This window comes from Primulina eburnea, chromosome 7 (genome assembly GCF_022965805.1).
Source record: "Primulina eburnea isolate SZY01 chromosome 7, ASM2296580v1, whole genome shotgun sequence".
Taxonomy (NCBI): domain Eukaryota; kingdom Viridiplantae; phylum Streptophyta; class Magnoliopsida; order Lamiales; family Gesneriaceae; genus Primulina; species Primulina eburnea.
The window spans coordinates 3586914-3598499 of NC_133107.1; the positions used below are offsets into that span (position 1 = coordinate 3586914).

At 35.1% G+C, this 11586-nt stretch overlaps 1 protein-coding gene across 1 annotated transcript; it reads right to left on the bottom strand.

The window, feature by feature from the left end:
• Window positions 1–8530: 8530 nt before the first annotated feature.
• On the bottom strand, window positions 8531–10798 carry LOC140836700 (protein kinase PINOID-like). Its single transcript, XM_073202408.1, has 2 exons — window positions 9864–10798; window positions 8531–9477 (listed from the first exon to the last, which is right to left on the bottom strand). The coding sequence occupies exons 1-2, from the start codon at window positions 10421–10423 to the stop codon at window positions 8715–8717; spliced, it is 1323 nt and encodes a 440-aa protein (XP_073058509.1). The 5' UTR covers window positions 10424–10798; the 3' UTR covers window positions 8531–8714.
• Window positions 10799–11586: the final 788 nt, after the last annotated feature.

An 11586-nucleotide genomic window follows, 5' to 3' on the forward strand; every position in this document is an offset into this window, starting at 1 on the left:
ATGGACTCAATAGTTCATGTTAAGATTCTGAGATTTATTGGTATCAGGTTTGAGTCATATTGAGATTCTGAGATTTACTGGTATCAGGTTTGAGTCATACTGATTGCGGATAATTTTCTAATTTATTTAGAAAATTTAGTTTTTTCTTATAATTTATTTATTTACTCAAAATAAGCAAGTCTCATATTCATACTCAAGTTCCATCAATAATACCGACATTTACATCGAGGAATAATCTTAGTTTTAAATAATATCATAGTTTTATTTAAAAAAACAATATAAAAGATATTGTTAACAATAATTTTTGTTGCAAAATAAATAAAAGAAGGCAAAAACTTGTGTGAGACAGTCTCACGGGTCGTATTTTGTGAGACGGATCTTTATTTGAATAATCCATGAAAAAGTATTACTTTTTATGCTAAGAGTATTACTTTTTATTGTGAATATGGATAGGGTTAACCCTCTCACAGATTGGGATCCGTGAGACGGTCTCACATGAGACCTACTCATAAAAGAAATGGGAAAAAAATCTAACATGGGATTGGCTGTCAGATTTTATCAAGTTGGATTCGATTGGAATTTGGGCCAAAGTTCAGCGGACCACATCCCTAGAAGTTGGGGGACCTATTTTGTGAACTCTTTTTCGTTACACCTCCACTTTATTTTTAACTTACTTTTTTTTTCTTTTTGATGTCTTTTAGAATTAAAACTTATATTTTTAAAATGTGGGGTGACATCTCTCATCAAAAAGATTTATTTATTTATTTTTAACTTGAATTCCAAAATTTATCAAAATATGTTATAGATTTATTGTTATTTTACTCACTAAATTTATCAATACATTATTATGTAAATAAACAACTATTTCAAACGAGTATAAAGTATTCATGTTTAGTGATTTTATTAATAAGTGATACTAGCAATATACAATCGTACACAATAACGATTAAGTGTGATTTTTTTAAAAACAAGATTGATGAACAAGAATAATATAAACATGAATTAGTTTCAACATGAACAATTGTCGTTGAAAAAAATTGTGATATTATCAAATTAAAATTTACGTGGAAACTAAAAAAAGTTGATGTTACATTACGCATTAGTTTCAACATATCATACACATGTTTTTTTTACCTCAAAAAGACCCATCAATTGAAAAAAAAATATATATTATATTTTTGATATCCTCTAAACAACGATGAATTAAAAAGATTTGACGAGGTTGAAAGGCCTCGAGGGTGAAGGCACATGTCTCATGCAAGGGCGGAGCCACACACATTTGAGCCCGGGTGTTTAAAAAGATTTGACGAGGTTGAAAGGCCTCGAGGGTGAAGGCACATGTCTCATGCAAGGGCGGAGCCACACACATTTGAGCCCGGGTGTTCCAAAAAAATTTATATGTAATTTTTTTTATAATTTTAGATAAATTTAATATTAGTCCGGGTAGATCAATTCAAAATATTAAAGGATTTTAGAGTTTAAAATTCTAGTCCGGGTATAATCGAATTCTTGGCTCCGTCACTGGACTCTCTTGAATGTCATGTTCTACATGGGCTCACACCGCGTTGTGCCGCCGAGAAATGTCACGTTCCCTTCCGGCGGAGATAGAGCTGTGATCGGAACAGCGGCTTCTGCCTTTTCTTGTACCACCACGCCTTCCCCTCGAAAACTGATCAAAGTAACAGATTCATAACTTATATAGAAGCTTCAATTTTGATGAAAATATTTCTTCAGAAAATATATTATGGAGAAATTACACCGGAAATTAAACCAGCAGTCAGTCACACAGTGACAAAGAAACCAAGGTATCCCCATACTTGATGACTCGAAAATCAAACAGAATGCAAAACGACACGCCTGAGCACCAAAAGTAAGAGCTTTTATCTTCGTCGAAACACATCAAACGACCGCATCGTGATCTATCTATAATCTATGATCAAGAAACAAAGTAAGCCTCTGAAACAAAGGTTGAAACAGATTAGGAGATTTCACTCATGAGAAAACACTGGACAAATTTGAGAACAACTCAATTATTTTTCGCCATAATATAACTAAGTGAAAAAAATCCAGTCTTTCACAGCTTTTTCTTCACGTAGACACAGTTATCTGTGCTCTATATTGTGTGTACCGTGTATGTGTAATAGACAGAGATGGTGGCTAGAGTGACTGAGACTGTTTGTGAATTGAAATGACGAACCATATTCAATTCACAAGTTCGATGGAGAATCGAGCGTTTCTTCGACCTTAACTTTCATCTTTAATTGTATTTGATTATGCGTAATTCATCATTTCTAAATAATAAAGCTGGGGAGAGTAGATTTTATCAAGGCAGCCTAGAGGGAAAAAAATACAAAATTCCTTGTATAAAATAAAGGGAAAGTTTTTTTGTCTTGTATATTTTTGTTTTGCGATTTTGGTTCGAATTTCAATTTTTATTATTTTTTTTTGACAATTTAATCTTTTTCGTGGTACTGATGTGACATCAATGCAGTGGTGATGTGACGTTGATGTATATAATGTCAAATCAATAATTCTGATTATTCAATACTTTCCGAAGAGTTTTAAACTTCGTGAAGTAGACGCTTACAGATTGTTCTTGACGCAAATTGATTAATTCACGCCTGAGTTGAAAAATTATTTGCCCGTTGCTCTGTTGAAATCACTCTTTGAGACCATCCCACATGCTAGCCCCATACTCAAAGAAAAGAATGCTTGCAGAGATTTCTTTGGAAACATAATTCAGCATCCAAGAAATTACAATGTTGTTGTTTCGAGTCCAAAAAATTAGTAGATTTGAATCTGACTATGATGGTTTGATGATCGTTCCATCGACAAAACCAAATTTGTTCTTGACGAAAAGTACAGTTTTCATGGATCTACTCCAGGATGAATAATTGACTCCCATATATAAGTGATTGTGAGACAGCACGATACCTGGATTATCTGAGTGATGCAAGAAGTATGGACTCATAGGATCATCAATGGCAGACTGACCAATTGAGCGAGAAGACTCGGATGGATTTTTAGGAGCCATAGATCAAAAGAAAAAAAGGAGATCGAAGTATTCAAAAATCAATGCGCCGATGTCGATCGATAAATTTTGTGCAGAAGGTTCAGTTCTGATACCATATTACGTGAAGATGTGGAAAACCCCTCGAATCATTCTCATTGAGTGCAAGTGAAAGTTCGAGAGATCTCTGTTTACATGCATGCTTGTTTATCTAATATGCTAACTATCATCTAACTGTCGTATAACAAGCTAACTAACTATTAACTTATACTTGATAAGCTACGAAGAATGCAAATCTCGGTATCTTCCGAAGGCATACGATAATTAAATTCTATAAAGTCAGAAAAGTAGTAAATGTATAATTGGACTTCGATCGCACAAAGAATTGGCCGTTATTAACCAATTGGGTCAAGTAGACAATAAGTGAGAAACCTTAATATATGGAAATTTGTTCGAGTCCAAATTCCAAATGTCACTTGAAAGAATGGTTTCGGGCTTTCACGTGGGTGCCGAGATTTCTTGAAGACTAGTTTAATAATATATTCACTCAAAAATAAAATTAAATCAAATTAAGCTAAAAAATAATATTTTTATAAAAATTATACTCATATACTTATATTTTATATATAAAAAAACAAACTTAATTAAATTTATATTAAAATTCTCGATATATATATAGTTTTGATATGTTGCTAATTCTTTTGTGCCACTAATAAGATGATACTTATTTATTAGATACATAATTTGTATATATTTTATCACATCTAACACACGAATATCACTGTAATTGGTGGACAAGAAAATCAGTACGTTTGATGAGTAAAATATAATTTTTTTTACATGTGTACGGATATTAGTGGCAGGAAGAGAATAATCACATCCTCATATGAAACAGAAGGAAAAGTGTGAAACAACAAGAATTAGACATGCCTTTTTAAGACGCCACGTGGATAAGACTGATTGGTTAAAGTCGACCGGGTCCTGCTGAATTAGTGTGGGTCAGGGCCCGACACTGGACAAAAGCGGGGCTCTGGGCCTGCCGGGTTGACAGCTGGTCACATGGACACCCCGTGTGCTGTCCAATTTCACCAAATATACACTCCCTTTCTTCACCATTCAATTTTATTTGAATTATTAATCAATTAACCGTAAGAAATGTTACACTAAAATTCAAGTATATTGAAATTTGAATGCAACATGGTTATGCTTGAATATTTTTCTATCCAATAAGAATTTAGAAATGGCCTCACTTCTAGTCGATTTGTGGACCAAAGACGAGTCGAAGTCGATAGAGAAAAATTTCAATTATATAATTTTTTCTTAATTTAGTAGAAAGCGTAAAATTATTTATTACTGCAGATTGAACGTTTAAAGCTTTATCAAACTTTTTTTCCTTCCGGTTATATAAATATTTTCTATCTGAGTGTCACATTTCAATTTTCTCCCAACATAGACAATCAGTGAACTCATCGATTATATTAAACTACATGCACTATGTAATGCCCGAGAATTTGATTACCGTAATTTGAAATGATTTGGGTATGATTACGTAATCTGAAATTAATCTGAAATGATTTATTGATTAATTGAAGTAATTATAGCTCGGCCAGTCCAAGACCAGATTGGGCCAAGAATATGAATGATATGAGTTTTGGGCAGAACAATTGGCGCCCGAGCGGTAGAAAGTAATCGCCCGAGCGCCAATGTTCAACAGAAATGTGTCTCGGGCAGAAGATGTGGTGCTCGAGCGGTAGAATATTACCGCCCGAGCGCCAAGGGTGCAAGTTGAAAGTGCTTGGACAGAAAGTTCTGCGCCCGAGCGGTAAAGATTGACCGCTCAAGCGCGAATCATGCAAAACGAAATCGAGCCACTTGCCTTTCATGCACGAGATGTGTATATACATATATATACGTATATCACTTCGCAATTCTTCAGAAGGATCGAGAAAAGGTTTCAGAGAAGTGTGAAAAATCCTTACGCCTTTATATTTCAATCCGTCCGTCCGATTTTGAATATGACTTCAGTACTGTGATCCTATCGACGTAGGCTACAACTTGACGTAAGTTTTGCTACGTTTTGACATGTTTTGAAAGTATGATATTGTCAGAATTGGATATGATTCATATATGATGTTATTGATATGTTAGACATCGTAGAATCGAAGTCAGATTAAGAAACAGATCGATTATGGAATTATTATGAATTTTAGGGTATATTGATTTATACCAGACAGATTTGAATTGTGATTGGATTACGGATTGTATTGGATATGAGTTATGGATTGTAACTGTTATCTGGTGATATGGTATTGACGGGGATACTGAGTTTGTACCGTTATGCCGATGATTTTGAATTAAATCCAAATTGATCAGATTGTTATTGATTTGAATGGTATATTGACATGAGATTGTTGATATGGTCATTGCCAGATAGGCTGTGAGTTCAGGACTGCGACTGAGCCAGAAACCGACGAAAGAAAGGTATAAGTCAATGTGGTATTGGGAGATCGACTTGAGTCGGTTAGACTCGAGTTTCCCTAAATCACATACTTTACTTTATTGCATTGATATTGCATTGATTTGATTGATATACTTGTTCTCTTGATTATAGATAGCAAGTATTAGACGAGTAGTCTTATGACAGAAGTGCCTGATAGTGGTGGGATCACCACGGGCACATTGCACGATGTCATGAGATATTGTATTGGCGGAAGTGCCATAGTCTGCTACTGGATAATTGGCTGTCGATGTGGATAGAATTATAGCTCATTCTATTACTGGTGATCAGTATTGTATCGATGTGGATATAATTATAACTTCTTCTATTACTGTTGATCGATGTTATATCGATATGGATAGAATCGGAGTTTCTTCTATTACTGGTGATCGATACTATACTGATGTGGATAGAAACAGAGCTTCTTCTATTACTGGTGATCGATATTATATCGACGTGGATAGAACTGGAGTCTTTTCTATTACTGTTGGTCGATATAGAATGCCAATGTCTGGAAACCGGGATCCCTAGACTAGGATTGAGTCTAGTCTGAAACGTGGAGTCACGTATATGTCGACAGTCTATGATTGATTATGTTTCAGAGTTTGATACATATATTTGTTACCTGACTACATGCTTTATATTTGTTTATATGACTGCATGTTTCGTTGATTTATACTGGGATTTATTCTCACCGGAGTTATCCGGCTGTTGTCTTGTCTGTATGTGTGCATGACAACAGGTGGGACATGTTCAGGGTTGAGGAGATGAAGAAAGATCGTGATTAGAGTGGAGATTCCGGACTTTGATTTTGAAGTATAATAGGGTTTGAACACTTGACATTAGTTGTTAAACCTTAGTTTAGTTTGAATGCATGCAGTACATGACTTGTATTGTATTTTATACTGATATGTATATGAGTTTGATTTCACTACGTTCCGCATTTAAAAAAAAAAAAAATTTAGACCCTGTTTTATAATTGATTAATTAGTCCCAATGATGATTAAGAACTTGATTAGCGTCCGGGTCCCCACACACTATATATGTTGTGTATCCAAAAAAAAAAACAAAAACGTGTGTGAGACGGTATCACGAGACGGATCTCTTATTTGGGTCATCCATGAAAAAATATTATTTTTATGCTAAGAGTATTACTTTTTATTTTGAATATGGATATGATTGATCCGTCTCACAAATTAGTATCTGTGAGACGGTCTCACATGAGACCCACTTAAAAAAAATAGAGAGAAGAACTTAAAAAATTACTCCGCCCCTCAATATGTGTGATATTATTGACACAGATTTGATGTAATATAAGAATCTAATGAATCCATGATCTTATTATTGACAATTTGATGCAATAATATTGTCTTTAGAATTTGAATATTATCGGTCAAAAGATTCAAAACCAATCATAAAATATGTACGTTTGAATAATCTTAATCTGTGATGAATTACAAAGTCAAAAAAATAAAAAAAAAAATGATGACAAATATATTATTATAATTAACAATAATATTTACTTGCTCAATTCGATGTTGTGTGTACAAAGAGTTCAACTCTATAAAAAGAATGAACTTACAACAAACTAATAAAAATAATAGGAATTCTACAATAGTACATATGATGAAATACATTTTGCTGTTTCTCTTCCTTTCTGCAAGCCTTTCCCAGGCAACGATCTCAAACAAAAAGTTCTGTTGGATACTCACCAAGATTAGAGTTCACATCGTTAACGAACTTCGTCCATCTTCTGGTCCAATAAACTTGCATTGTCATTCAAAAGACGATGATCTTGGTTATCATACACTCTATGCAAACAGAGAATTTACGTTCACCTTTTGCGCCATTCCTTTCGTGACAACGTTCTCGTGTCATATGTGGTGGCCACAGGGGAAGTATAACAAGGTTTTCGATGCGTTTAGCAAAGACTGGATGGGCGGTCCATGTTTCGACAATAAGTGTGTCTGGTCTGCGCGGGAAGATGGTGTATATTTGGCAGGAAATCTCCAATTTATATGGGACATTGATCATCCAAAGTTGTGATTTTATGTAACCATTGGCAAAAATAATCTGATCGGAAATTGGAGGTGAAAAAAATGATGTTGCTGTTTATTTCGATCGTCCCCTACAGTTGAAAGGAGATTTAATTGCATGTTGTGATAACATCATTTATGTAAAATTACTTTTATAAGATTTTATATTATATGGATTATTTAAAAACACGCAATTAAGATATTAAAATTTTAAATTGGATTATTTTGAAATTATATAATTTCTCGAGGTTGACTAAATATAATTATATATATATATATATATATATATATATATATAATCATGAATACCTAGGAAGAAATGATTGCCAAAAATTTATGGGAAAAAACAAAGAGGGAACGAATATGATGTTAAAGTTGCTCTTGTTTTATTCAAACGTCGTTCCACATGATGCCGATTCCTACCGTCCCGCGGCGCATCTTAAACTTATGGATGTATGGTCTTACTTTTTTTTCTCCTTTGCAAATAATAATATAATAATGAGTAGATATTTTGTGAGACGGTCTCACGGATCTTTATCTATAAGACGCGTCAATCTTGCCGATATTCACAATAAAAAATGATAGTCTTAGCATAAAAAGCAATATTTTTTCATGAATGACCCAAATAAAAGATTTGTCTAACAAAATACGATTCTGTGAGACCGTTTTATACAAATTTTTACCTATGATAATTAAGAGTTAGACCCACATATATAATTGGATATTGTTAAAATATCTAGAGTTCACAAGAGTTACATATATCGTTTAATTTGGAAATGCACGAAGAATTTGGGACATTAACACATGAAACTACACATCAGGTGGTATATTTTCCGAGGATAAACTACGTTTCTGAATCATTTGTTGGACTTAATCATTATAATATTACTACATTTCTCGTATACCGACAACACATCAAAGTCAAGAAACTCCAATCCAACCAAAAATATAATAATTGGATAATTATTTTTTATTATCGTCCTAGTATGGAAGATTGGAGATTCATTCCAAAATAATGTAATGTAATATCGTCACCGCATAAATTACGTTTTACTTTTTGTGTACAAATGTCTTTCCAACCTAAACATAGCCACACAATATTATATAATTTAAAAATTATATTAAAATCACTTCACTCTACTATGTTGTCATCTCCCCATCACATCAAGAATCAGAACTCGTTGAACGGCGCCTTTTGACGACGCAACGTCGTCGGTTTGTTCTGCCTCTGAATTCCTGTCGCTCCAGGTGGCGACACCGTCCGGATCAGGGCGAAATTCAACCCTTTGAAGAAGGGGTGGGTTTTTACATCGGCCGAACCTCTCTTTGACCCGATTCGTTTATCCGGATCCTTGTTCAGCAACCCGGATATCAGGTCCCGCGCGTGGTGCTCGTCTATGCTGCATGGGGATTCGGGGTTGAATGATAGAGGCTTTCTGATGATGTTACGCAGCGTAGCTTCGTTGGTTGCGCCTGCGAATGGGGTTCTTCCGTAGATCATCTCGTAGATGAAGATACCGAAGGCCCACCAGTCGACGGCGTTGCCATGGGACGTACCGGAAGCCACCTCCGGTGACACGTACTCGTGGGTTCCGACGAAAGAACAAGACCGGGCCGCGACGGGTTCCGCCACGAAAAGGCGGGGGGCCTCCAGAGTTTGGATTTTCTTGGAGCGGAAAAAATGGTTAGAAATGCAGGAGAATGGGGTCAGTAAACGAGGGCTGCGTGAGGTTTTGGGAGACGATACCGCGTCAGATGAAAATTTTGGAGATTCAACGGCCGGAACGGCGGCGGAGCACAGGGATAGATCAAAGTCGGTGAGCATAATATGACCGTCGGATCTCACTAACACGTTTTCCGGCTTCAAATCTCTGTAGATTATTCCCAACATGTGGAGGTACTCTAGAGCTACCAGAACCTCAGCTGCATAAAACCTGGAGAAAAGATTATTTTTTTTCTGATTCCTTGCTGGATAAGAATAAATAGAGAGAACCTAAAGTGGCAAACTCAGATTTCAAACGGCGACTCAACAAGAAAAAGGAAAAGATTTATTACTGTCAATTTGCAGCCATAATTGTTTGAATTTTACTCAGTTTTTAATACCCTTTTTCCTATCTTTATCGCGACCTTAGGAAAAGAACACTAATAATGAAAGGTCCTTTTTACGTAATCAAACAAAAGCATATACAACAGAGTATCATATGAAATGAGAAAACTACGTTACAATGACATGTCTGAGTCTTATTAATTAATTAATGGTTACTTTAAAAAATTTCAACTTTTTTAATCTTTAATAATCAAGAACCACACGAAATATTACCGAGCTGAGCCGAGGGAGAAGCGTTTCTGCGGCTGCTTATATCTAAGAGAATGTAAATCGCCGCCGCCGCAGTACTCCATCACAACACAGGAAAAATGCGAAGCTTCGAATTCCGCGTAAAGGGTTGGCAAAAACGGGTGATCCAGTAGCCTCAAGATTTTCCTCTCAGTCTCCGCTCTGTGCGTCTTCTTCTTCAAAGCCAACATGTCATTATCCACCACTTTCATGGCGAAGAGTCGCTCCTCATCCGCGGTGCCACGGAGGCTGCAGAGATAAACTCTACCGATATCGCCGCTTCCGATCTGTCTCACCAAGCTGAAGTCACGGAAGCTCAGGTTCGTCTTCAATCGAATGGCTTGAAACAAAGAGTCCGACGAGTGGTGCGGCTTCATCGCCGCCTGCCGCTCCGGAGAGCTAGTCGGGAGCTCGAACGACAGCCGGCTGAAGCTCGTGCAGTGGCTTACAGTGGTGTCACTGCTCATCGAGCTCTTGCAGGAGCAAATCACCCCTTGATCACAATTCAACTCCTCGAAATTCCTCTCTGGGTACTCGTCTATCATCTTGTGGACTGTTACGCCTTTTGCGCAATCTTTTTTGTTGTCCAAGAATCAGATACGAAGAATGGAAAATAGGAATTTTCGGTGACGAAAGAACAGTGTACAAAAGATAACAGGATTCGGCAAAGTCAAGAACCCTAGGAAGATCTGAAGCAAAGAGAAAATAGAAAATGGAGAATTTCAAAAGTAGATTGGCAGAAGATAAAAAAATTTACGTAGCTTCTGAATGAATTGAAATTAGGGGAAGAACACGGAATTGGAAGGAATATTACACGGAAGGAAGGAATATTATGGCTTCTGCTAAGCTCAAGGTTATGTGTGTGATTATGGCTTCAGAACTTGGGGGCTATTTGAGTCATGCTGTACGGAAGCACTGAATAAATTTAGTCATATTATTATTATTATTTATTTATTTATTATTATTATTATTATTATTAGGTATGATTTTCCTATTTTTTGCCAACTTAAGACTATAATCTTTCTTTCATAAAAAAATAATGATTCTTGGTTGATTGATGATAGAATCAAAAGTTTAATCTAGTATTTGTATTTAATAAGAGAGGCATTTTTTGATTGATCTCGGTTCTATCCTCAACTCCAATTTGATTAGAATTATATGTTTCCATCCTCATCTCTGTTTCAAAAAATTTAAATAGTATAGGAACAACAATGGACTTGTGGCTGGCCATCCTCATCCTAGCATTCTCGATCTTGCGGGGATTAAATCATCGTCCCATCTCGATCATCGCTTCAAATATCTTTTAAGTTGACAAAAAACATCTTCAAATTTACTTAAATAATATTGATACAAAATACTAATATTACTTCAACCAGAACAAACATTAATAATTCATGGTTTTAATATAAATTTTTATTATTTGATCTGAAATCGATCTTAAATAATAAAATAATCCCTTCAATATATCACAAAAACAAACACGTCTAACCAATATTTTTGTAATCGGTAATCAAACTAGACTATCTTAAAAAAACAATTCAATCGATCTGACCGAAATACTGTTGCTATATTTTAAAAAATATTAATATAATATAATGAATAATACACTCTAAAACTTAAATATCTATATAAATAGAAAAAATATAAATTTATCAAAGTTTAACTATATTCATATATTCAAAATATCAATTATATATTTTTTAAAACA

What these genes read in the sequence shown, in the direction of transcription:
- LOC140836700 (XM_073202408.1), bottom strand. Translation starts at nt 10,423, where the DNA reads ATGATAGACGAGTACCCAGAGAGGAATTTCGAGGAGTTGAATTGTGAT. An exon ending in TTCTCCCTCGGCTCAGCTCG is followed by an intron (nt 9,478 to 9,863) that starts GTAATATTTCGT and finishes TCTTTTCTCCAG; the next exon opens with GTTTTATGCAGCTGAGGTTC.